Source organism: Cyrtonyx montezumae, unplaced genomic scaffold (assembly GCF_038088225.1).
Source record: "Cyrtonyx montezumae isolate F1298 unplaced genomic scaffold, pur_monq_1.0 scaffold_4, whole genome shotgun sequence".
Classification (NCBI taxonomy): Eukaryota; Metazoa; Chordata; class Aves; order Galliformes; family Odontophoridae; genus Cyrtonyx; species Cyrtonyx montezumae.
In genome coordinates, this window is record NW_027072045.1 from 960510 (window position 1) to 988275 (window position 27766).

Here is a 27766-nt window from a genome sequence, read left to right on the forward strand (position 1 = left end):
CGCATCTCTCTTTCACAAGAACTGCTCATTCAAAACCTTCACTCTCTGTGACTTACTCATGTTACTGACAATTACTCCCAACCATTACACAGCTCTGTTGACCTCACGTGCACCAGGCAGCACGACATCCTCTGCGTGCAAGTACCCTTTCATTCCATAGAATGAGAATCCCCTCGGTTGGAAAAGACCAACAAGATCATGCAGTCCAACCCACCCACCTCTCACCGATTGTTCTCACCGAACTTAAGTCAAGCCATTATGAGGAGCCTGGACGACCCAGGCCTGAGTGACAAACACATCCAAACCCCCGATCAGCCCTACCAAGGTCAACTATCAGCACTGGCCAACACAGGAGGTGTCTCCAGCACCAGTAACACAATTTTAGTCCCGTGCTTGCACCTACCAGGAGAAGAGTCCCTAAATCCCAGTCCTCTCGTTCATTGCAAGTTAATTCCATTGCTGCTTTCTCTACGATTGCTTTTCTCCCCAGAGATTCAAGCAAAGCTGCTGGCCAGCAACACTGCCAGCTCCAACTTAACTCCTCCATTCAAGCCTTCCTTCCTGAGTGAATTCAACCAACTGAGTGATGCATCCCTGGCGGTGACCCAGTCCTACAGAGTCTAAAGCAAATGGAAAGTGATTTTACACATACGAGAAATAACGCTGTGTGTTCTGAGGGCGGCTTTGATGTTTTTAGGTACAAGGAGTTATGACTGAATCAAGATGCTGCAGCCGTACGGAAGCCACGTACAGATCAGGGAGCGGGGTCCTGTTCTCACCAGCCAGGCACGAGGAAACGTTCTGCTCATCAGAATCAGCTCTCTGCAAAACAGCTCAGAGGCAGCGAGAGCTGAAGGTGTACTTTGTGTTAATACCATCAGTGCATTAGGGTGACAGCACAGGGACAAGTACGCGCCTCAGACACACACGTTCCATTACATGCTGAGGACTCAGATCCCTCAGCTTTGCTATGGGTCCTTCTTTTTGTTTCTTTTTTTTTTCTTTTTTTAATAAGCCTTTGGAATATTTTAAATTAATACATAACCTCATTTTGAAGAATACAAGAGATCTCAAACCTCGTCTGCCTGTCGTGGACATATTTCCAAAGTTCTTTGCTGCGCATATCTTGACACCACCCACAGACCTATGAATCAAACTTAATTTGCTCTTATTCCAAGGAGGAACAGCAGCTTCTTAACATACACCATAACTGATCACGTGCTCAGGAGTTATGCCACTGCATTACCTCCCAGCACCAAGTGCTTGCAGACCAAATTCTCACACAAGCGCTTTTGCATCTGCATAATACAACACATCCCAGGCCCTGAGAGGGGTAAATAATTGATAGGAAACCACTCCGTTTTCATCTTCTTGCTTTTTCACTTCCTTTTCTAACACACGTCAGAGTACTCCTAGCACACCACAGTGTTGAGAGGCAGCTTCTGCTGGGGCACTGCACTGATCAGCACTACGTACCACGCACTGGGTACGGATGCTTGGCCACGTGCTCAAAGCTACCTTTACTATTACAGTGTTTTCCAGGATTACTCGCTGCATTATCAAAGCAGGAAGCTGAACATTAAGTGCATACACCAACTCAGGAAATCACTTGCAAACCTCTTTGATGAAGGTGAGTCTGCTGTTAACTAGGACACAGCACAGCACAGGATGCACACGCAGCAAAGGCAGCTCCTCTGATGTGGGCAACATTAGGGTTTCAGGGGAAGATGCTCAAAAACAGTGCAGATAAAAGAAATTGGGAACTGGGAAGACTCTCTTCTTTGCCATTGCGCTGCTGCTTGGATGCTGTAATCTCTGGCTGCTGCGCAGTGCGTATTTGCAAAGAAAGAATAAAAAGAAGCAGAAGAAGTGAGAGAAGATTGAAGGCCACACAACAGAGAGAGAAATAAGTGTCTGACCAGTTTCCTTTGTAGTAATTTTGTGAAGGAAATATAGCGTTGTACAAAGGATCAACATGCCCTTCAGAGGGACTGCAGAAGAATCACACCGTTAGAGGTTCACTCTGTGCTCTGCAGGAGATCTAATTACATGCACTGCTCCGAGAGAGCTCTCTCCACCCATCATAACCAACGGGTGCTGAACTTCCCCCCCCCCCACACACACAGCACTTCTTCCCAAAAACCATGTGTGCTGTGATTTACAGTGCATCCAGAGTGACTCCCTGTGGCCTTTGAGATGTGCACGGATCACACATCTCAGCCCTTTCTCCCACGTTTTGTTTGAACCATTGTTCTGCTTCAAAGTTCATAAAACTTAATTGTGGGGGAGGGGGGAAAAGGGTACCTGCACTGCCAGAACGCCAGCAGCTCAGGTGATAATTAGTGGCCGTGCATTGAAGACTCATTCACCTGCATCCTAACATGCACTTGGCCCCACAGTGATCTGATGCAGCTCTCACAGAGTTTGCTCCCGTTTCCATTCCTGACAGCTCCCACCCCTCCTGCCTCGTCAGACCCACCGGTGTTACAGGCACACCCAGTCCTCCTGCAGCCCCTCCTGAGCTTCCCCTTGTGGGCAGGAGGAGGATGTGAGTGCAGGTGGGTACACCCATGGGTCCGTGGTACCCTGCCCTTCTCAGGGGAAAGGCACTTTACTCACCTAACACCCGTGGGGATGTTTAGGTATTAGGAAAAGCATCTCCTCCAGAGAGCTGAACAGGGGTGGGGAGTCCCCATCCCTGGGGGTGTTCAGACCCATGGGGATGTGGCACTGAGGGACGTGGGCAGTGGGCACGGTGGGGGTGGGCTGAGGGTCTCAGAGGGTTTTTCCAGCCCTGAAAGATACGACTATATGACCTCCATCAGCCTCCAAGGGGAGCTCACAAACCAGTCACGAATTAAACACGACTGCGCATGGACCTCAGCCTCTCCTGCAGCTGTGTCCCTTTCCCTCAGCTCAGAAGCCACACAATCCCCCACACCAATTAAGGGACGGCACTTCGACAGCTACTTTCCTATTTTCTTAGAGGCTTTATCTCCTGTGAGCAGAAAGGAAGAATAAATAGAGCTGCAATGAAATCTCTGTGGCTATCAGACAAATGAAAGTCCTCTCCAGTGCCAACCTCTCTGACCTCACCCCAGCGAGGTCCGGTCACACATCCTCAGCCCAAGAGATCAATTATGCATTTGTCAGCTCTATGAATCACAGCCACCATAGATAATCTGTTTTGTTCCCACAATACGGCTTTCTTCTAAATAAGAAACTGTGCATTAGTCTACCTCCAAAATCAGATCTGCTTCGCTTTGTGTTGGAAAAAGAAGACAGATTACTCCTAATGGTGTCTTGTACTCCGCTACAAAAGCCCCGGGAGATGTGAAATGAGCAGAATTATACGTAACCAAAGAACACATGGAGTGTGCTCACTAAGTTGAAAAGAATTACAGAGGGGCTTCATGATTTATGAAAAGATAGGAGTGCGAGGCAAAAGAAGGAAGATAAGCCACGAAAGGAAGATCCATCCAGTTAGGAGAAAGTTAATTAAGTTTCCCTGTCTTCTACTAACTGGGAGCAGTCTTAGACACGATGGCACACCCCTCCATCCTAGAAAAGATGGGAAGAAAATACGAAACAGAGATGGAGTCCAGAAAGGCTGGGGCTGGGCACTGGTGAGAGGAAAAACCAACCCCTGGGAGCAGGCACAGCACAGAGCAGGCTGTGCTCCCACCACTGCCACCACCTTTGCTCACATGGGACTGCAGACACAGAGAAGAACTCACAGCCCTTCTGCAGTCGGTGGTAAAACTACTCCTTGGTGACTATTCCAATGCACGATTCAATTACTTTGCATCTGTACCAGGTCCAGGCATGAAGAGATCAGGATTGCCCTTTGTTCTACTGCTTTGCTTGTAACTAAAAACACGCTGCTTTCCATGCCCACCCCTGCAAAGTGGAAGGGGTTTGAGCCCTTCTCTGCAGGAAAAGCAGGCAGCTGCCAGGCCAGACCCCTCAGCACAGGGAGAGGCACGAGCAGTACACAGCCAGGCAGAGCAAGGCTGCACTCCTACAGAGCAACAATTAAGAGCAAAAATAAAAGGAAACAGTCAGGGCTGCCCCTCAAGCATCTGACCCGAGCAGGCTACAAATGCAGCACAGAAAGGAAAAAAAAACCCAAACCAAAAACAGGTGGTTTTCAAGCCTGGCTAAATATAGCTGGCTCAATTTTCTTTCTAATGCCTTTGAAAATAGGAACTGACAGCAGAGATGGGGCTCGGGCTGTCCGTGCTCAAACCACAGAGCACATGGCACTGGAGGGGACCTGCAGAGCCGACCTGGTCCAATTCAGGCATCGCAGTAATATTTTATTTCACATCTCAGATGAAGCTTATTTCCTCTTTCCCTTATAAAAGTGCTTCCACTTTTGGCCTGGATCTGCCTGCCTGTCTGCCTCCCCCCCAGCACACATACACACAGGCACTCCTTTACATCCCTTTACATCCTCCACACAGGTGTATGGGGCTCTGTTCTTTAAGGCAACATAAGACCTCAAGTTCTGTTCACATTTTAGGAAGCTACACAACACTCCTCCCTTTCTTTTACTCTGCTTTGTTTTCCATTTATTATTGCAAGTTAAGCCTCCCAATATACATCTCTTATCCATCCATCTGACGGAGGCTCGGTTATGCTACTGTGCCTAGAAGCTCCCCACCACCCACAGCATCTTAAAAAACATGAATTTTGGAGGGCTTCTTCTCATGTCTTTAATCACCAGCAGGCAGGAGGTAGGCAAGCCAGCTCCCTGCTCTGCAGAGCAGCATCACTGCTGCCTCACATCCAGGAGATGAGGAGCTGCTACAGCTCACTGGGAAACATACAAAGAAACACCTTGGGGGTTGGTTGACTGTTCTTCTTTTCTTTTCTAGTTTTGTTTTACCATTTACTACTGCTGCTGTAAGCACAGGTAAAACAACCACGCTCAGAACCACCACACCAGGCTCCTCCCAGCCAGGTGCCTCACTGCATTGCTTCACCCTCAAACACCTCTGAGTTTTGGCACTCTGATCCAACCCCCCCTCCTCCATTCAGCCGTGTCGTGTGCATCCTGCTTTGTGCACTTCTGCGTATTCCTCCCGCACTAATCATCTCAGCCTATTCTCCTTTAGGCCTGAATGAGATGTACTACATTAATCAGTTGATTGTTATTAACCCAGTTACATTGTATCTTTGCATAATGCTGCTCCATCTCTAAATCCATAGTCTAATCAGGTATTACGACATCTTTAATGATACCACTTGCATATTTCATATTAATCCTCTGATGAAGCGCTGGGGCTGTATGGTGAGATCCTGCTGCAGTCTCAGCACAGGGGGCAGAGTGCTTTGTGGGCCAGGATTGGGCACCCACAAGGCTGCTCTGTGACAAGACAGTGCATATGTCTGCTCCCAGGGGAGAGAGTAATACAGCTCTATAACTGGTTTCTATTTCCAGGACAGAATAAGGAATCGATTGTTTTGATTCTGCTGAAAAGCATCAGGTGTAACTCACCTGAGCAGCCCAACTAACACTGTCTGTGGTCAAAGAATGGCAAAACCCAGACACCCCCCTCAACACCACCCCAGGAGCAGGCTGCGAGCTAGGGAGGGAATGCAACACATCATCATCCTTAGCAAGGAGAATAAAAGCACCTTTATCCATCACAGGGTGAACTCACTGCTGGGGGAGCAGGACCAGGGCAGACGTTGCTCCTGCTCCAAGCAGGGCAAGCCCCAACCCAAAGCTTCCTCCTGCCAGCACCGAGGAGGAACAGAGCAGCTGTAAGACAGAGCAGTCAGCAGCAGGAGCCCAGCAAAGAGCAGGAGGTGCAATGCCAGGGAACAGCTCTGCTCAGGCAGAAGGGAAACAAACATGCAGCAAGGTGGGATGAGCACCAGGCCAGGATTCCCTCTGCGGCATGTGTTCAAGGAAACAAACCTAACTAGCCAGTGCTAAAACAAATCCGTGGTGGGTTGGGAAGGCAAGCCATGCTGCTCAGCTGCTTGCAAGGCAACAGACAATGCCCTCCAGAAAGCATAGATTAACAAATACAGCAAGAAAGATCATACAAATTGCATCTAAAAACTAAAGGAACAATTACAGATTCAGCCACAGACCAAGGCACGATGCAACCAGCACTGCAGTCTGACCACACCTCACCATCCATGAGCCCTACGCAGCTCTGCCATCGCTCACGTAGCTGAAGGCACACGGGGCCAAACTGCCAGCCTGCTGTGTGCTCGTCACCCCCTCTCCTCTTTTACTCAGGTTGGCACAGCTCTGCAGAGTCCCCATCCCACAGGGATGTGGCCCTGAGGGACGTGGGCAGTGGGGGTGGGGGGGTTGGGGCTCTCAGAGGGCTTCTCCAGCATTAATGCTTCCGTGATTCTGTGCTCTGAATTTTGATATAATTATGTAAATTCTGAAGCACGTCAGCAGTCCGAGTCAACCACATGCTTCCACTGATTTGAATGGTCATTCCTCAGCACGAAGTCACACATCTGAGTATGAATTCCTAGGACCACACTCTCAAATAATGCACCAATTAAACCAGATGTGCTCTTCCCGTGCAGCCCTCCACCGTTACGTTCCTCACACTGTGGGGTAAAACAAAAACACATTTAATTGTCATCCCAATTTTTGTCCTTCCACGTGCATTAGGTGACACATTAAGAGTGGTGCTCGGGGAAGGACAACCTGCACACACACACACACACACCATTGCAAAGCGTGCAGACACTGTGAGTGCAAACAGAGCTGAGTGACGGCATCTGCAGCATCTCCGTGAACTTTCTGGGAATCATTAATGTGTTTTAATAACCACTGCCACATTAACCAAAGGCACACTATGCAATATAGATGCTGCTTAATAATTAACATGCTGACAACAATTTTGCAAATAATGGGCTAATTACTTCCATTATTTATTTTTCAATTATCTGCAAGCACTGAGCTCTGTTCTCTGCACAGTGGGCTGACGGCTCAGGAGAAGGGGCAATGAGTGAGAGCACAGCCCCAGCAGCACTGTGCATGGTGCCATGCGGACACCGATGACAGCCCAGCCCCACCTGCACACTGAATTGTAGGTAATTAACACATGCAAGCTGATGGTTTGGTGCTAGCTGGTCTCTTTTCCATTCTGTAACCCCAACCTGTACCTCAGACAGACTGCATACTGCTGGGACAGCTGGGGCATTAGGTTAAATGCCTTCTCCAGAGAGTGTCCAGTGCTGGAGTCCCCATCCCTGGAGGAGTTGAGACCTTCAGGGATGTGGGCACAGTGGGGGTTTGGGTTAGGGTTAGGGTTTGGGTCTCAAAGGGCTTTTCCTGCCTGAATGGCTCTGTGATTGCAGTGATGGGGCAGTGATGCTGGAGGAGCACACTGAGCTTGGCTGTGGATAAAATAACACAAATCCCATCTGGGAAGGTGCAGGGCTTCCAAATACATCAAACTTTAAGCATAGCGCAAAGGCAAACAAACAAAATGAAGCACCCCATATCACAGGGACACAGGGCCAGATTAAAAGTGCCAACAGCTGACGAGGATGCTCTGCCCATGGTGGACAAGAAGCATACATAAGCTGGCACTAAAAAGCTCAAGCAGAAGATAAAAGTCTCTGAAGATGAGCATTAGTGAGACAGCCATCAGGATCTGCTTTTAGGCAATTTCAGACTGATTCACTGAAGGAGATGCACATAAAAAGCTCCAAGAAGATGAGTGATGTAAAGAGCCCAATAACATTTTATAATCCAGAGGAAGCTGATCAATTAAAAATCCATATAAAAGTAGATGACAAGAGTTTGAAAGCACTGCCATCAGTGTGAGTAGCATAGAAACCTCTGGGGCTGAGGGATCTCAGGAGATGTGGATGAAGAGGTGACACTGGCCCACTGAGGATGGTAACCAAGTGGGTTCTTTAAACTCAAAGCCAATAAATACAGTCTCACACGTCCCACAAAACATCTGGGTTTCGAAAGGAAAGACACAGAACCATCTCATTGGTGTGCTCACCTCTGTGGTTTTCAGCACTGTCACATCTTCTCCTCAGCAGCAGGCATGGGATGAATATTCACGCTGCCACACGTCACTGCAGCCTCCTTTCAGATCATTGTAGAGAGCAACGATGTCTCCCAGAGCAGCTTCCTCTTCCAGACTGATCCATCCCAACCCCCACAGGATGGACCCAGACCTCTCAGAAGCTGCACTGCCCTTTTCTGGACAGGCTGCAAATGGATTGAGCAGAACCTGCGGGGCTCCAGCAGACGTGGGTGGCACACACAACAGCTGAGTGTTCTGTGTGATGTATATTACGGCCACGAGACTGTTTGACCACGGGCATGCAAAACAAACAAGAGGACACTTTCTCCATCAGTGCTTTAAAAGCAGCACCTTGTTGGTACTTCCAGAGTGCAGCAATACCCCAAAATAACAGTGATAGTGATGTGCAGCTTCTTTGCCTATTGGGAGCCTTTCATGGGGTGAAAGAGATGTAGCAGATAGGGCAGGGAGGTACGATTTGTTCATGTACTCAAAGGCATGTGATAAAGTCCCAACCTACCTGGAGGCTGTAAAGGGAACATGGTTAGCACCGGGTGAACGATCACATCTTGTCACGGATTAAAACAAGTTAAGAGATAGGAAAGAGAATAGAAATAAATGGCCAATTCCCAGCACGGAGAAAGGTTAATGGCACAGTGCCCCGAGGATCACTCTTCAGGCTTCTTTTTTTCAGTGTGGTTATTAACAGCCTGCGAGAAGCAGGGGACAGCACGGCACCTGGCAGCATGGTTACAGCTCACTGTGGGCAGTGATGTGCACCCAGTGCTGCTCCACGAAGACAGCAGGATGTCTGGGGGAGCCAGGATGGCCAGGTTTTGGCACTGCATAGGAGAAGCAGCTGTGTATCCTGCAAGAAACCACACAGCTCCAGACAGTGTGAAGGCAAACCAAGGCTGTCCCAGCAGCGCTGACTGTGCCCATCCCTGGAGCTGCCCGAGGAGTGCACCCTGAGCTAGCACCCAATTAGCAGCCAGCAAGCAGCCCACAGCTGGGCTTGGCACTGGGTGCTCTTTAAGGTCCCTTCCAACACAAACCATTCTGTGAGTTTTTGATAAAAAGAAAAACCTAGAGACAAAAAGCATTCAAAGAAGCACCTCACCCATCAGCCCATGGGCTGGGTGACCCCACAAGCTCAGGCTGCACCTCCCAAGGCCTTGGGCACCTCCAGGCACAGGGACAGTGCAGGACTTCCAGCAGAGGCCCCAGAATGACAAACCCAGATGCCTCAGGTTGCTCCCAGCCTGGGGGCACATCCCCCCCCCCACCCAGAGAGCATGCCAGTATCAGCTCCACAATTACAGTGTGCTGTCGTTGTGCCCAAGGGCATTATTAGTATCGAGATGTAGACGTCAATATTTTCTTTATTAGCACACTCCCTATCACTGCCAGAATCACAGGTAACAGTGGCTTCAATAAAAAGATAAAGAAAGCCCAGCACTGACTGCACTAATACCTCCTTACCTTGCTACAGACACAGCAGAAGCAGGACGAGATAGCAATTTAGAGGAGAGAGGATGAATGTCAGCTCTGACAGATCACTTCTTCCACTGGCAGCAGTAATCTTTTAAAAGGGCACTGACAAAGGGAGCAGCACATGAAAGCAGTGCTCACCTGGTGTATGGTTAACAGAATGAATAACCCTAGATAGCATTGCAGCTGAGATATTTTACAGATGATATAGTTAGAAAGATTATCGTGCTGGAAAGAGACAATCAAAATAAAGGAAAATGCTCACCCACGTCCCAGGCTCGCAGTAGGAAACTCCAAAGGAGCAATCTTCAGAAAGAGATCCTTCCCCAGTGGGGTCAGCCCTTACGTGGGGTCTGGGAGAGGTGGGCTCAGACTCCACCCCTCCTGCTCACACAGTGCATTGCCTTCACCTGTGCTCTGTGGCTGACTCTGCTCAGTGATCCATCGGTGCTTCAGGCCGTGATCCAACAGTTCCCACACACCTGGAAACAAGGGGAGCTGCTTCCCAGCTGTGGGGCTGAGAGAGTGGGCAGGGGGCAAAGCCACGGTTGCTGATGGAGATGTACAGGAAATGAAAATCCTGCTGGGAATTTACGTCTTGTGGAAGGACAGAAGGACCATCCTGAGGGCGGTTTTGTTGTTGTTTGAGACACGTTTGCTGCTCTGCCAAGCTGGAGCCGTGGCCCTAGGGCTTGGGGTGGTTCATGAGCAGGGGCTGCAGGACACGGCCATTTCCTAAACAATGAAGAAGCATATTCCTACGTGCACAAATGGAAGAACCCAAAGCACGCAGGCATAGGCAAGTTGTAACCATCCATCCATATTTTGTCACTAACCTGGCCTCCGTGGCATTGCTCCAGTACGTGCACTGGGAACTGCTGCGCCAAGCACGAGATGGAAACAGTGCATGTGGGTATTCACAGAGCTGGGCATTAACCCCCAGGGATCCTGAGAGGGCTGAAAACTGCAGGCAAGCTCCTGGACCTGAGGACCAACACAGCCCTCCTGAAGCCAAGCTGTGCACACAGCCACACTGCACCGCAGAGCTGGGATATCTCCCACTCGATGGGAACGCCGCATCGTTTTGGCTTTCCATCTGCGTGCAGAGGAACTTCCCACCGTGTTGGCTCATGAAACGATGTCCTCACTGCCAGCATCGCTCTCCTCAATGTCTCACGGTGCTCCTCCGCTGTGTGGATGGCGCCTCCTGGAGGTGCATGGGGGAAACGGCGCACGAACAGCAACCATTGCGTTCAGCAACACAACAGAGGAGCAAACTGCAGCTCCTTCCCAGGTGGGAGTGGTGCCAGTGTTTGCAGCAGGCTGGGGAAGCACGGTGATGCCAGAGATGGAGTTCCCTCCCTCCCCCCAGTCTCCTTTGCCCAGTGCCTGCGGGGTGTTGGGGGTCACATCTCCATCCAGAGATGGCAAACAATGGATTTTGTACCTTGAACCTGGATGTCATATCACTAAAATACAACACAGCAGCTCTTAATGAACGAAGGATCCATAATTGAATAAATCAATACATAAATTTGAAAGAAAAGGAAGAAGTCTGTTTACCAACCACATTGCTGCGGGCCAGACCCTGCCACCCCTACTCCCATGTCACACCATTAATTCTCACCCAGGCCATGCTGGGGGTGTGGGGAACCCCTCTCTGAGGGCTCAGCAGAGGACACCACTCCCAACCCCTCCCTCAATTTCCATCCCATCACCCCCAACCCTGCAGCTGCCCGTGGCTCACCTCTCCCTGCTCCCACTTGTCTGTGCCCCACTGCAGCGGGGTCTACCTCTTCCAGCATCAGGAGGGGGAGAGCAACAGCCATCTGAAAGCGACAGTTTGGGGGTGAATGTCTTTACATTAACACAGGCTGAGTGTCAGGAAGAAATCCTCCACCCAGAGGCAGTGAGGCCCTGGCACTGCCTGGAGCCGTGCTGCCCCATCCCTGGAGGTGCCCGCGGACGTGGCTGCGTCCTGGGAGCCCGAGCTGGGGCAGGAGAGGTACCCAACCCCCAGCAGGAGGGCACCTTTGCGGGCAGCCACCCATGGGTGCGCCTTGAGCCAGGTATAGGAGAAACGCAGCGCAGCTGCGCCCTCTGGCGGACGGCAGCCGCAGTGCACGGGCTGTGGGCACAGCAGCCAATGCCCCACTCGGGGGCAGGGCTCGTGTTTTACTCGTTGTGTTCCGTCCCATCAAACCCAGCACTTCTCAGGCTGGATACCGGGAAGGATTTCTCCTCCAGACAGGCGCTGGCACGGCCGCACAGCGGTGGGGAGTCCCTGACACTGGGGAGGGGGGTTCAGAGCCGTGGGGACGTGGCACTGAGGGACGTGGCAGTGGGCAGAGTGGGGTGGGTGGGCTCAGGGAGCTCAAAGGGCATTTCCAGCATTAACTGTGACTCTGGCTCCTGTCGTCAGCACTCTCACACCGTACACTGTCGTACCTCCCTGATCACTTAAGACTCCCCTAATTAAAACTGTTAAGCACACCAAATTTCTCCTCGGACCTCCTGAAGGCTTTAACCAATGCCCATGTATTTCCAACTCCCATTTGGGCCACTCAAAGCAAGAGAAGCCCCGCCCCGTGCCCTGTTCACCTACACTTTTCACTAACGCTTCACTAGTCATTGCAAGTCACATTTGGACTCGGGTTGCATCCCTGCACAGCAGCAGCAGTGTGCGAGCCACACGCCCCAGCAGAGCAGAAATTAAAGCTTTGGGATGGAGTTGTTCCCAAGCACATCTGATCCACATTTCCCACCTTCCTCCGTGAGCCGGGAGGGAGCTGAGGCAGCTGCACCCTGCAGCCAGCATCCTGCAGTGAGCCCCTTCCCACCAGCGAGAGGCAGCCTGCACCCACACGTCGCGGGCAGGCAGCAGCACTGCGGCTCCACCCCAAGAAACACAACCACGATTACAGCTACAGCACAGCAGAGCCCATAGACACACTTGCTGCCAACTTATACTGCGTGAAAAGACACGTGGCTCCAACTAAGAACAACGTGTGTTTAAAACGAGGGCCTGAACTTCGGTAACCAGAGACAATTTAGCACTGCAAGAGGTTAAGAGAACAAGTGGCACTCACAAAATGTTAACCTCGGGCCCCTGAAGCAGCACAGGAGATTGGTTTCAAGAACAAACTCCGTTTGGGTAACCAAAGTTCTGGTTCAGGTAAAGCTTCCAACCCCTACTGCGACCGCAGCGACGTTCCCTCGTGGCTGGTTTGCTGTGGTTGCTGTCCTTAATAAAGCAGGTTTGATCATGCTTTAATGAAGCAGATTACTGGCAGCTGCCGAGATGCATTTGTGGTTCATTCTGAGAAATCAGTTAAAGCTTATCTTTCCCCACTCGGGCAAACGTCTCATTCTGTTATCATTTATTTATTAAAATGGGCTTAAACTTACAAGGTGCACTTTTAAAACAGTTACTGAACTTATTCCTGCCACAGAATCACCAAAGTTGGAAGAGACCTACACCATCATCCAGCCCAAAGGAAGGTAACAGCTAAATTAAACACCCTAAGAACTCAGTAACTAATTGCTTGCAGTTTGGGACCAAGTCTAAATCCAATGGATCTAGACACTGAGCAACAAAACTCACACCTGACTTGTCAGGGATCCCTGGTTCCAGGCACACCGTGTAAAGCAGTTCTGCCTTCAGTCCTGACCTCTCAAACAGGGGAGCAACTGTCCGGAAGCATTTCTGGCCACAAGCACCAGGTGTTTCTCTGCAAGCACAGCCAACACAAAAAGCAGTGAGGATCTCCACAGTTACACCCGAGGAGGTTCAGACCCACCCCTGCCCACCAGTGCTGCACTGCTGGGTTTTATAAGCACAGCTAAGCTTGCTCTTCACATCCCAGAGCTCTCAAAGAATAGTTTCTCTGTATGCGTACAGCCAACACACTCAGAACAGCTCACAGTGGCATTTCACAGCAGTTCAGAGCAGTCTGTATGTAGCTAACCAGAAATATGCCATCATTTCACAGACCAAACCAACCCTTGAAACAAACAGCTCAACAGCCTCAGTACAGAGGCTGGATCTCAGACTAAAAGTGGAAGGTGTTTCCCTTGAAGGGAAATACCCTCTATCAGCAGCACAATGAGGAACGTTGTGCTTTGATTTTTGCTGCTGCTGTGCTTTATTTTTCCATAGGTGCACTTGAAAGCATCCTCATGCTGGAGCCCGTGAAGGTCAGCACACCATGCGAGCTCTTTGTATTTCCGTTCCAGATCCTGAAAGAAAGATTAACAACAAATCTAAACCTCTGCATACCGAAGGACTTATGTGCTAACACAATCCGTTACACTGCAGCAGCTGTAGCCCAGAAAGCAAACCTCTGTACAGACAACACAGCAGAAGCCTGGCCTCCTCTGACAGCTTATCAGCTCGCTTCCACTGAAATCTCATCCTGCCCAAAAGCTGTGTGAAAATTGGTCTAATATCTGTGATTAACAATTACTGTACCTGCTTAGATAATGAAGATGTATGTACATAGCTGAAAGCCATTAATAACAACTTCCCAATGATGCATTGGATTAAAGTTTCAGCAGCAGCATTCTCGCTCACTAGACGTGAAAACAATTATTAGCAGGGACAGAAAATTATTAAGCTCCATACCAGAGGCACTCCCATTAATATTTGCCTAATGACAGCCGAGCCCAAAAAAGATGCAACTTAGCCCATGACAGCAGGCAATAGATAACTGCATGACAATGCAATAGATAATACTGTCACTACTCAATTCTTATAGATCTAGATGCAATGAATACATTAGAAAGTGTAATAAAAACCCCAAACTCCTTTAGCATTATCTTTTAATTGAATTTGAAGATCTTGACACGTTTGTATCTTCAGTGGGAACACACACTTCCACAGGTAGCAGGGCCTTGTGAAATACACAGAGTACATAAACCTTTATTCACTTCTGATTGGTTCCACAGGGTTAAGCCATATATTGCTCCAATAAAATCTATAAGTGAGTAATTGTTCAAAGTACTTCAGCTCCCACTGCTGCCCTTGGACGTTAATTTTCTCCCTTCAGAATAGGCAACAATTCGCCGCTCTCTTTCAGTTCCTGTGAAGAAATACACCCAACAGTTAGACTCTGTATGCATTTGGTGCTCACACTAACACACGATCTCAACAGGGACTGTTTACAGATGAATTCAGTATTAAGGTGATGAACCAGCTGACCCACTAGAGGTCCCTCTAGACCAACACTTCCCAGTTCGTAACGTTGGCTTTAATTTCTATTTCGAATCTAGTGAGTAAAATAGGAAACTTATTTAGGGAAAAGGCAGGTCCTCAAAATAATCAGTTGTTATCAGCATTACCAGGTAAATCCCCTGCTATGTGCCCCTCTAGATACATCGAAGCATAGACAAAATTTTACACTCAAAGTGCTTCCCACAAAATAGAAGAACTCCCATGCAGTGGCAGATCTTGTTACAGTGTGTGCCAGGAACTAACAAGGCAGAGATCTGTGAGTTATAACTGAGAAGGACTTGTCCAGATTATCTTTGTGGCTTAATTCAAACTGCAAGGCTTTAACTCATCAGACAGAGAAAGCCATGAAATGGTTTTAAAATAACATATACTGTGGAGTACACATTCTTTTCCCAAATCTCAAGAGAAACAGCTCTATCTCCATTTTATTTCATATTATGCTATATAATAGAAGGCATTTTAAAGGGCTGACAACATTCATCTACCCATACAATTTACTGGGAACCAGCAATGCAAATAGACAACTTGCATTTAAATGCCAGAGAGACAAGTATTCTGCAGCATCTCTGCAATGCCCAAGACTACACTTACTGATCACTGAAATCACCCACACACTTGTTAAATAAATAAAATTAAAGTAATCTATATAATTTAAGTAATACCAGTATTTTTAGAACTAAATGAGATTTATTGATTGTATCTTCCCAGGAGTTGCAACGTCTGAGGAATTGGCTATAAAACATTCAGACAAGAATGGGCTCAAGAGTATTTGGGGTTTAGAACACTGTGGCTGCTGTTACAAAAATCAAAAACCACAGTAACAGATGCAGATCTATTTTCGTTGCTTCAGGGCCTGTTCAAACAACCACAATAAACTTTACTTTTTTCTAGGAATGAGACTGTTTGCTCGGAAAAAATGTCTCACCCACCTTATTTGAGAAAAGCAATGTCAGAAGTAAAACAAAGAAGAGAAACCTGTAAAAATACACCTACGGGGTAAAAATGGTCTTTACAGTAACAGTAATTGACTGCTGTCAAGAAAATACATTTCACTGCTAAATCTTGGCACATGAGAATGCTAGAGATTTAGAGCTGCTTTCAAGTGTATGTTGAGCTAATGGAAGCCACAGTGAAAGCAACCAAGCCATTCAGTTCCAAGATCACGGGGACTACGCATGAATTTCTGTACGTTACGGGCAGAAAACATTTTCACAGTGTTAAACAAGTGGTAAATCTACATCTCAGTTCTCATTCGTTCTCCCATTCGTACCTTAACAATATCCAGCCCTCCAACAAGTTCCCCTTTCACGTACAACTGAGGGTACGTTGGCCAGTTTGAATAGGTTTTTAATCCTTGCCGCACCTAAGAAGGAACAAATTTAAATGTAAACTTCACCTTCAGTAGAAGTAACCATGAATTCCACAATGATGGAAATAGTTAATTACCTCTTCATCCTCCAGTATGTCAAATGTCTCATAATCAATGCTAGAAAGAGGGAAAAAAGAAAAGATTGTAATAAGAGGGGAAAAAGTCAGCTCCTCAGGCTTGAAAACTAACATAAAGAAAGCCTGGGTTCACGGCCAGCTTCTCACAGTGCACAGACAACAGCATTGTGTGCAACAAAACAAAGCTGCATGCTTTAAGCTTTAACTGACCAAAGGTTCTCAAAGTATTTTTGTTCAGTATTTGCTTAAAAAAGACAACTTTCAGAAGTTTTTACTGAGGAATCATCCAGCTATGGTTACTTCCCATATTACTTGCCAAATAAATAAATGAATATAGTCGGTGTAAATCTGAGTTCTGGTTGATCTGTACTCTGAGGCCTCTACAATAACTGGAAAGTACACAGATTCCTTCAGCTGGATAGGGTCAATGACAAGGAATGGCAATTTGAATAAATACATCTTACTTCTACACTGTGTATTATATACAGTTTTCTAGTTGTCTGTTATCTAAAAAGAAAAAGGAAAATCTCATTCTAACACCTAGTTATCGAGACAACTGTTTAACCTCAAACTAGCAGTACATGCAAAAAGTGAGTTCGTTCAAATGAAGATGATACTCATCTCTCACTACAGAAGGAACTGCTTTGAAGAAGAAAACTGAGGCTATGCAAAAAGCTCCAAGATGAAGAGAACTGATCGAGAGGGACTTCTTAGAGGAGCTGCTTATCACACTGGAAGGACTTCTTTAATGTCAACAGCAAAGGTAAAATAAAAGAATCCCATGTTGCCATAATCTGTTTAATCAGAACAAGGCAATCACTGTGAAGTAGTGCTGAAGCAGTGTAATAATACCTGCCCACATTTGACTTTGTGTCCAACGAAATAGTAGGGATGTACACTATTGGATTTACACAGGGATACTTCTGAACACATTAACAACACTCTGAGAAATTTTCTACTGCTATTTTCCTGTTAAAACAGAACTAGCTTCCAAATTAACTCCAACTTTACATACCCGGTATTATTTATGATTTCAACAATTTGCTTGCTGAATCCACATTTTGCAGTCTAGAAGGCAAAAGATAAAAAAAAAAAAACATGTTAAAACACTTCTGCTATATTTGAACCTCAAATTCCAGCTCAAGTTACACTATAGCTGCTATAAATCTGTTGTTAATGAAACCTTACCGAACGAGCAGTACTGCTAATCCCTTTTTTGTTTTCTTTACCCTCTAAGCTTCAACCAGTACTGACCATTTCTTTCTTCATATCCTCTGAGGTAGATGAAAACATGGACAATATTAGGCACCTTCCTTCCTCAGTTGTGAAGTGATACAAGGTGAACCCGTTTTCCAGGTTGTGGGGTTGGAAACTAGTTGGGTTTGGTTACTAACGTTTAACAATACAAAGTTACAGGAACAACTGTTTGCTTTTATAAAGCATTGTTTGGAGACTTACCCCTCCCTTCACTCTACCATTGTGAAGACAGCAGAATCCTACAGGCACACAACTTATCAGCTGCACATACAGCATCTCCCACTTACAACTAATAATTCAAACTATGTCCTGCAAACTCTTTACACTGACATAATAAGGACAAAGAATATCCATCACTTCCTAGGCATTCCTAATTTATTCCAGAGAATCCCTCGTTGGTAGCTCATCAGTAGCTCAAGCAAAACCAAAACACATCAAGCAGCTTGCACAAACTCTTCCCTTCTTGAGGCAAGACAGGTTTTAAAAGGGGGCAGAAATGCATCTGTTTAGAAAAACTAAGCCCAATTAGCTCATCGTAGACTCACAGGACTGCTGGAGTTGGAAGGGCCCTTTAAAGGTCATCCAGTCCAACTCCCCTGTGATGAACAGGGACACCTACAGCTGAATCAGGGTGCTCAGAGTGCTGTCCAATCTGATCTGCTGGCCACGATGCTTTGGATGCAGCCCAGAATGCAGTTGGCTTTAGGGCTGTGAGGGCACAGTGCTGACACACATCCAGGTACCATCCACCAGCACCCCCAGGTCCTTTTTGGCAGGGCTGTGCTCTATCTTTACACCACCCAGCTTGCACTGATAGTGAGATTGCTGTGACCCAGGTGCAAGACTTTGCACTTGGCTTCACTGAACCTCATGAGATTCTCCTGGACCCATGGCACAGCCTAAGCTCCTCTGGATGGCATCACCACCACTGCTTCAGTGAGTCAGCATTACCCACAAGGTTCCCAGTGGTGAGAAAGGTTCCACAGCTTAGAAAAAACACTCTCACAAGTTATCTTTTCTAAATAGATCGAGAAGGCTTGGGGAGCAAATGAGGAAATGAAAAGGAAAGGCAAACCACGTGAATGAGATCAGTCCCCCTACCTCCACCACTTCTAAATAAAATACTAATATGTGTATATTCTAATACTCCAGTGAAAAGTTTAAGCTAGGTGCCAGTAAGTCATTAGGACAGGAAGAATTGCAGCATCTTCCTGTTCAATAGGGAACAATTTATCCCATGGTTGTTTTGTTTGAGTACACAACACAAAGTCACAGACTGAACTTCGGGTTGACAGCCATTTGCTACTACTTTAAGCCTTATTGTTCACAGTTATCTCTCTTTGATCACTATCTTTATTTCACTGAGCAAGGTAATTAATCTCAGCTCAAAGTCACCAGGCATACACTGTTCCATGTGTGTTAGGAATGGATCATTTATAGTACGTGGCACTATATTCTAGTCCCAAAAAACATCTGGCAGCTTTCTTTCAAATGCAGTTGTGAAAGCGTAATAAAAATCAGAGAAATTGAAAAGGATAGGGCATCCAATCCAATTAGGTCAGAGGGAAATTCCTAAAAACATCTGGTCAAAGCTGAAGTGTCAAGTAGCAGTAAAAATGTACGCCTCAAGTAGGACAGATATTAGCCACAGCATTCTGAACATCAGAAGAAAATCCATTATCTGCAAACACAATCAATAAGCCCAGACCAAAACGACACACACACTTCCTCCACTCATCCCCACACTGCAGATCAATTGACAGATGTCACTATAACCAGGGAATTTCATGCCTGGTCTGTAAAAATGCAATCAGCATTCTAGCAATAAAAATTTCCATCAGGTAAAATACAGACTGCTGTTCCATTTTGTACTGAAGCACCAAATTAGAAGATAAATAACTTCCCAGAACCACTGATTTGTATTGAGCAGGAAAAGAAGGTAACTCACTTCTTCAGTGCTGCAGAATATTTCTGTAATCTTACCTGTTTGTTTCCCTTCATAAAAAGCATTACAGGAGCTTTGTTTATCAAACTTTTAAGCCTACAGGAAGAAGGGAACAGGAAGACAAAACAGCTCAGTTATCACCCAAGTGGAAAGATAGCAACTTACAGCTTTATCAAATGCATTTGAAGCAGTGCCATGAACACTTCCACTTATATTGTTCACAGTAACTTTGGCCAAAAACACTGAACAATCTTCTTACTTTCACAGCAATAAATTACATTCCTAGATAGACCTTCAGGTATTAATTAACAACAGGTTTAGGAACAACACCCTTTTAGGATATTTCTGACACAGTACTTTGTCATATACTGCTTTTGCACATTCTGAATACAACATAGTGCTGATTATTCTCCATGTAAGACAGTCATCAGCAGAGTAAAAGCCACACACAGTGTCTGTAAGTCACTGAATCCAGGATCTCCACAAAATAAAATTAAATTCTGTTGATGACCCATAGAATGTTCACATGCAAAGCTAAAAACAACAATTTTTGCCATCCAAATCACCTCTAGTGTGAAGAGCAAGTAAACTAACAGCTATTTCCCCTGGCAACAGATCTGCTCACAGAAAGCAAGCTGATTTCCAGAGTTCATTTTCCAGGCCGATTTCAAAAGAAGATGCAGTTCACTGATGGGAAGAGACCAAGCACTGAGTTTAGGAATACAACTGAGTATTACACAGATTCTACTACCAAGTCTTCTACAATCAATTTTTAAGAAATAACACTGAAATAACATTAACTTTTAGTTAAAATTTAATCTCAATTAAGCTGCAAATTGTTTTTTGTGGTCTTGGTGAGGCAACCTACACATTACCCTACCACAGCAACAATGTATGAACCTCAACCACATTTCAATTGAAAAGGGAATTCAGAACCATTCAACTGTGGAAGTGCACTTTATATACACATTAAAATGGTTTGCATTAAATTAGTTCTCTGCTGGGATGAGGACAGAGGACCAGAACCAGTCTTATCTGGTGGTTTGCAAAGCTCTGGAAATCTATGCGTACATATTTGCCTTCAAGGCACAGGCTGTCCTCTGCTAAATCACCCTCAGTTTGCATGTCTTAACAGCACTATCCACACAAACTAGGAAAAAAAAAAGCCACACATCTTAGCATCTTCTCCAACAGAATGACCCTTCAGATGTCTGGAGCTGCAGTGCCTGGGGCATGTCAGAATTTCAAACAGGTGCAAAGCTGCAAATGGGAAGGTTAAAGGAGGACAAATCGGTTTCTGGATATTACATCTGATTCAGGATGCTGCCTTTCCTACTGATGCAGCATATGTTCATGTGACCAAGGGGAAAGAAAACACGAACTGAAGGACGTGAGCAATCAAGAAAAACAAGGAGAGAAACCTGAGTTTTACACTTGAACATCATGAAGTTTGCAACAAATAAAGACAGCCTAAGTTATTAGTGTGCTCAGAAGAGGATTTTCGTAGTTATCTTTAAAGAACAAATTCTTAAAGAAATACACCTATTCCTACTATCCTAAAAAATCACAAATATAATTGCAAGGAAAAAGTCTGTAAGAACAGCACAGCTCAGTACTTCATATGAAAATTATGCTTTCTACGCAGAAAACAGAATACACTAACAACCTGAAGATAGAAGGAATGCTGTAATTAAAAGAAAACGTTGGGTCCTTGAGCAGTTTGATCTATTGGAAGGTGCCCCTGTCAGTGTTAAGGAGTTTGGAACTAGATGGTCCTTAAAGTCTTCAGTCTTTCCAACTTAAGTCATTCTAAGATTCTACGATTATCATCTGATAAAATCAAAAAGTAACACATTGTATGGAGGGTGTATTGGAGGTGCACAACTCTAAAACTGAAAAGAGATGACCTCAAAAACTGATGCCATTAGAACAATGATAATATGATAATACATCATACCTGTCCTCTAACTTCTGTGCCTTTGGACAGACTGTGTCCAGTTCTCCAGAAGCCTCCATTTCCTAGGGAGACAGGGGAAGAGAAAAACCAGATGTGAAACCAAAAAAAAGAAAATCCTATGCTTCCCACAATTACCAGAAATTTCTCAGTTTCTAACCTTGATAATATCAAGTCCACCTATAAGCTCTCCAGCTACATACAACTGTGGATAAGTTGGCCAATTAGAGTATGTTTTCAGCCCCTGACGAACTTCTTCATCAGAAAAAATATCAAAACTGCTAAATGAAATACCATGTCTGTTCAGTATCTCCACCATCTGCTTGCTGAAACCTGCAAAAAAATTATACAGAATTTTAAGCACAGTACTCCCATACCCACATTACACTTTATCCAATAAAAATAATGCAATTCTTCCAGATGGAAGTTAAGTTTCCAACAAGCTCTAGTGTGTTAAACATTGCTCTATTAATATCCTCAGATATTATAATGGAGGAAAAAGCGTATTTGTTACTGGGATTACAAAACCTAAGTACATGGACAGCTTCCTAAGTCAGGAACTTCACCACGTGCAAAGCCACTCAATAACCTTCATCTGCATGTTTGTTGTTCCAGCATACAACTAAAGCAATGTGACATGGATTCCCATACTCTGCCTGCCTCCTCCAGTCCCTCTCCCTTCAGTTCTCAAAAAGCTCCTCAATTATTAGAAGAGCATCTCCAGCAGCCTTCATTTTATTCCCCTTCGCCTTTCGTTTTCTTGAACTGTCATTTCTTCTTCCAGTTATTTATCTTGTACACCAAAAGGAGATGAAATTGACAAAAAAAAAAAAAAGCAGGAATCAGGATTCAAACCTGCTACTATTTCACTCATTTAACTTAGAAACTTGGCTTTTACAGTGTCTGGGCTTCTATTTTGTTTTTACTATTTTTGCTTTAAGAGTATATCCTTTCCTACCTCACAGTAAGAGGCACGTTCCTTTTGCTCTTTTTAAGCCCTACACTCACAAGCACGTTACAGTATGCTATTATCCCTGTGACATGTGCATAACATGCCTTGTTTTCCTTTCATGACATGAAGTCACTCTGACAGCACTTTTGCAGAAGAATATCAAGCACTGGCTATTACAATATGAACATCCAGGTATTATACGTTTTTAGAGCCAACTGCATAGGGAAAAAAATCTCTCCCTTCTGCATCCAATAATATCTTTCCTATGAAAATCATCACTTTATGTGGAGAAAACCACATGCATGGAAGTTCGAGCATTCGAGAACTCATCAAAATCTTCTTAAAGAAAATCAACATAAAAATTCACACCCAGTCATACAACCCAGGCTGTATCCTTCACATCAACAGGACCATCCTTTACAGACTAATCTGAAAAGAAGCCTTAGAATTGGATTCTCAAAGCCACCACCATCCATTTAACACTTTCACCCAAATAGAGCACAAGTGCTCTACATAAGACATCAGTCCAGAATACTGTGGATGTTCACTCCATAAAAATGGACAACTGCAGTAACTGGAGCACAAGGATGCCCAGCACTTGATTGTTAGAACCCATGATCAAAACATGATTCACAACCCCACTGCTTGCCCTTCTCTGAAAACTGTGCTAAACAGAAGGAACTGCTCAACACAGAACAACACTGAAACATTCTGCAGTTCTGCTTCATTTCTGACACATGGTCTTTATCCTACATGTTCCAACACCTACTGCAGTTGCTCCCATGCTCGTCACTTCTAATGACATACAAACCTCCTACATGACTTGTAAGAGCCCAACCTCAGCAACCTGCTGATGATACAAAGCTGGGAAGAATGGCTGAACTGGAACACTGTGCTGCCATTCAGTGAGACCTGGACAGGCTGCAGAGTTGGGCAGAGAGGAACCAGATGAGGTTTAACAAGAGCAAGTGTAGAGTCTTGCACCTAGGGAGGAATAACTGCATGCACTGGTACAGGTTGGGGGATGAGCTGCTGGAGAGGAGCTCTGAGGAGAGGGACCTGCATGTCCTGGACAGGTAGGCCATGAGCAGTGTGCCCTGGTGGCCAAGAAGGACAAAGGGATCCTGGGGTACATTAAAAAGATCATGGCCAGCAGGTTGAGGGAGGTGATCCTCCCCCTCTGCTCTGCCCTGCTGAGGCCTCACCTGGAGCACTGTGTCCAGTTCTGGACTCCCTGGTACAAAACAGACAGGGATCTGCTGGAAGGAGTCCAGAGGAGGGTTACAAAGATGACAAAGGGAAGGAACACCTCCCTTATGAGAAAAGGCTGAGAGACCTGGGGATGTTCAGTCTTGAGAAAACTCAGAGGGGATCTGATCCATGTCTATAAATATCTGATAGGAGGCAAAGGGACGAGGCCGGACTCTTTTCAGCAGTGTGTGGTGATAGGATGAGGGGAAATGGCCACAAACTGAAGCATAGGAAGTTCTGCACCAATGTGTGTGGGAACTTCTTCCCAGTGCAGTGATGGAGCACTGGAGCTGCACACAGAGGTGGTGGATCTCCTCCTCTGGAGATGTTCAGGACCCACCTGGACACCGAGCTGTGCACCCTGGGCTGGGAGCTGCTTTGGCAGGGGGTTGGACTCCGTGATCTCTGGAGGTCCCTTCCAAGCCCTACAGTTCTATGACTCAGTGATCAAACTTGCTAGAGTGATCCACAAGAATATTCCCACAAAACAATGATGATAACATATGTTTTCTATCTTTGCCAACTCATTCTGCTTCAGAGTCAAACGCCCTTGCAATTCCACCAGTTCCTGAAAGAACTGCAACAAACGCCGTGCAGACAAATGAAAATCTCTACACAAGTGTTAAAAAAAAAAAGACAATGCTTAAAGGCTTTAATAAAGAGAGAAAAAAAGAAATAATGAATCTTTAAATGGGAAAAAGAATCAGAGGGCCATACAAGAGCAACCTCTGATGTCAGCTCACAAGACCACCTATTAGTTTTTGAAATATAGATTTTCACCACAGCTTCCTGCAGTTTTCACAATCTGGAATTTATTGAGATATGAAATAGCAGTGTTTATATGTACAGCATCTAAGTTGCTTTTCTTTCTACAACTGAAGTGTTAAGTTCATGTACAGCCTCAAGTGAAACACGGATTCAGATGGTATTTTTTTTTCACCCATCTGGGAGTTCATTAGTAAACAGCTAAAGGCCGACTGCTGATGGTTATTCCATCACCAATGCATTAACTCATTTCTACTGTAAGAGACGGGGCGGGGGGGAGCTTTATTTTAGCTGTAGGCAATTACATGCAAACTAGAAAGATTGATTGGTTGCGTTTCATTCTGAAGGGTTATGGTAGCAGTCTGGAAGTGTTATGCTTCGGGACAAAGTGTCAGAACAGCTTTAGTTTTGTAACAAAAGATTTAGGCTGAATTTTTGAAGGAATACTACATAAGCAACACAAGTAATAATTAAACTGCAAACAAAACACTTTCAGCAATTATCTGGAAAATCACAAGTGCTACTCCAGCTACTGCAGTGATAAAAGCAGCCTAAATAAACCACTTCATCAATGAAGCAAACAAATACTTCCACAAACCAAAAGGATCTGATGAAACGACACAAATATACAGCAACCACACGCAACTGCCAGCAAGCACTCAGCCCTGCTTTATTCACTGTGCTCAGCTGGCTCTTCCAGGGAGGAAATCACAGTGCTGGATAGGGATCCCCCCTGCTCACCAAGGGCATGAATGATAGCTGGTTTATTCTTTGTAGCAAACAGATACACATCACAAATATCTCCTCTCAGCAGGCGTGGTTCCTTTTATTCAGTTGTATTTATACTATTCCTACTGCTGTTACAGCAGATCTATATTATCTTTGACAAAGTGTTAAATTATCTCACCTTCAAAAAGGCTTTGTCTGCTCCAGGATGTAAAAGCCAAGTTACTGCCAGCCCCCAGCTACAGCCAGGAGCTATCAAAGCAGTCTAAAGCAAGCACAATATTTAATTACAAAATTAAGAGCTGCAAATTCAGATGATTTTCTGTTATGCTGCATGTTAATACATACATCCACTTAGGCAATCACCTCCTGTGCATTTTTCAGGAAGAAATATCTGCTTTATCATGTTAACAGAAGGCAAGTGGGCCTGGGTTATGCCCTTAAACAGTTTTTCACACTGGGTTTGTGCCAAAGTAGCAATCCTTAGCTGTGATGCCTACAAACGTATTTTTGGTTTTTGCCTCCGTGTTTTTTAAACAGCTTTACTTTACAACTCTCCCATCAACAATTTTAACCCACAAAGATCCACAAAGGGCCCTCTTTCTCCCTGCCTAAAACATCTGCCCAGCATTCTGCACACTGCCCAGCTCTTTACCCAGCAGCACCAGCACAGGAGGTCCACCTGCAGCACTGCCACATCTATATCCAACACAGCTGAACCAAAGCAGGCATCTGGGTAAGCTAGGCTGCAGGCACCCCTAATGCATGCATGACTAGAATCACAGGATGCATCAATAGCTGCACACTGGATAGTGCAGTTCACAGACCAATTTCAGAGTAAGACAGAATTTCAATTCCTGAAGGAAACAATATATAATTTCTATGACCACACACAACATCCAAGCACCTGTAGTTGCACTGTTACGTAACACAAGTACATATACACAGCTGCAGCTTCATCAACTCATACACAGCTCTCAGAATCCTGAATACAAACAGCACAATGAACATGGAAGTTTTGAAATCTGGGGCTGCTCCTCAAGCTGATCCTGCTGAAGTGATACTGGGACTTGTTAATGCAGTGAAGAGAAACAACGGGCTTGAACTTGAAAGGGATAAAGGGGAAAAACAGACTGCAAATACTAATACAGCAGAAGTCCAGTGCAGTATGGGATGCCTTCTTACGCACAGGACCTCCATGTGCTTGCCCTTGTCCTTCTGCAACCTTCTTACAGCAACAAATGGTATGGCATGCAAACATTTAACAGCAGCTGGAATGCTGCACAGGTACTGAGCAGAGAGGCAGTAAGAAAAGGGGCACACAAACCATACACAAGTGGCTGTGCTGAGCTGCCAGGCTCCTCCTGCCCTGCCCTGCCCAGCAGGACCCACCTCGGCAGCGCTGACACACACCTGACGCATCAATACTTCTCTTCCCAACATTCCTGACTTCTACATACAAGTTTTCCTTCTCAAAATGGGCACCAAGAGCTGTACTGAAGTCCCTCCAATTACCAGCATTTGACAGACAGGCAGTTCTTCTCCTGCCCAACACACACAGTGTCAGCTTCTCCCTGTAATTCCATCCCAATAGGCCCAAGCAGTAGATTCACTGCCGTTGCCACTCTGCTCAGCTCCCTCGCCTGTCAAGCACAGGTCATGACCTAAAGCTACCTGAAGTTAATGAAAAGACTCTTATTTACTCTATGGACCCAATCCTGGATTTCAATAAGCAGTGCTACACACACGTCTCCCGAAATAGAAGTAGCTATCCCTGTAACACACTGCCTGCACAGACAACACAAAACAGCAGGGGACACACTGCACAAGTCTGTATTATCTTCACCAAATCAATGTGCTCCGAGATTTGCATCTTCCCATATTTAAATAAATGGACAGCATGTGTAAAGTCAGTTTCTTTTAGGTGCTGGCAGAGAACTGGGCAGTTTTTGTATTCGGTTTTTGGACACAGTCCAATTGAATGTGCAAGAAATGCTGCAGAGGCACACCTGCATTTGAAACTCGTTGGCTAATTCTAACACCTAAAAGCATTATGAGATCCTCAGGGTGTGGAAGATGAGCAGTGCAGCACAGCACAAGGATATTTCACAACTGATACCACATCCCTACCTTGCCACACCATGCCACCAGCTCAAACCAAACATTTGTGGGCTCCTGAGCTGAGAGGAGAGACACTGATCCAGGCAGCATATGTGGAGCCCTCATCACAGCAGGTGTGGCAAGTCTCACTTAACTCTTTATTGCTTCTGTAAATATTTGCTCATTTCCATACAGAAACAGGGACTCATTTCCAGCAGCTTGGCCTGTAAGAGGTTACTGTTCCTTGTTCTTTTCTGATTCTCCTGTTACACTTGGAAATTTCTTCACTTTCTTGGCCCAGCAACATGGTACAACCTGCCTTATAGGACACACAGCACAGGAATCCAACCTTACACTTCTCAGTGACAGCTGAGGACTGTGGCCATTGCAATATTTCTGTCCCTACATCGATCTGGTGAGAAAATGGAGATAAGTCAATGCAACTTTCCTTCCCCCAGTTGCTCCAACCCTGTCAGTTTTATAAGTTCATAATTACAACATATTGCCACCATCCCCAGAACAAGACATTCCCAGTCTTTACACTTCAAGTAAATGTCCGAGGGAGAAATGATGGGAAATGGTTATTTTCCCACACTGCATTTTGCTCCTTGGTATT

General features: G+C 45.6%; 1 protein-coding gene across 2 annotated transcripts in view; it reads right to left on the bottom strand.

The window, feature by feature from the left end:
• The window catches only part of GLRX3 (glutaredoxin 3), a 294370-nt gene that overhangs the window by 257790 nt on the left and 8814 nt on the right, over positions 1-27766 (bottom strand). The window contains exons 5-11 of one of the 2 annotated variants that reach the window (XR_010622787.1): positions 21517-21689; positions 21360-21421; positions 19441-19498; positions 17216-17268; positions 16201-16240; positions 16025-16117; positions 14390-14602 (exon numbers count right to left, since the gene is read on the bottom strand). Coding sequence is in view for 1 of the 2 variants with exons in the window: in XM_065746430.1 (XP_065602502.1) it covers positions 14552-14602; positions 16025-16117; positions 16201-16240; positions 17216-17268; positions 19441-19498; positions 21360-21421; positions 21517-21689 (530 nt within the window). In the remaining variant the exon portion in view is untranslated. Of the gene's footprint in view, positions 1-14328; positions 14603-16024; positions 16118-16200; positions 16241-17215; positions 17269-19440; positions 19499-21359; positions 21422-21516; positions 21690-27766 lie in introns of those variants that run through there. The other variant, XM_065746430.1, reaches the window with a different exon arrangement.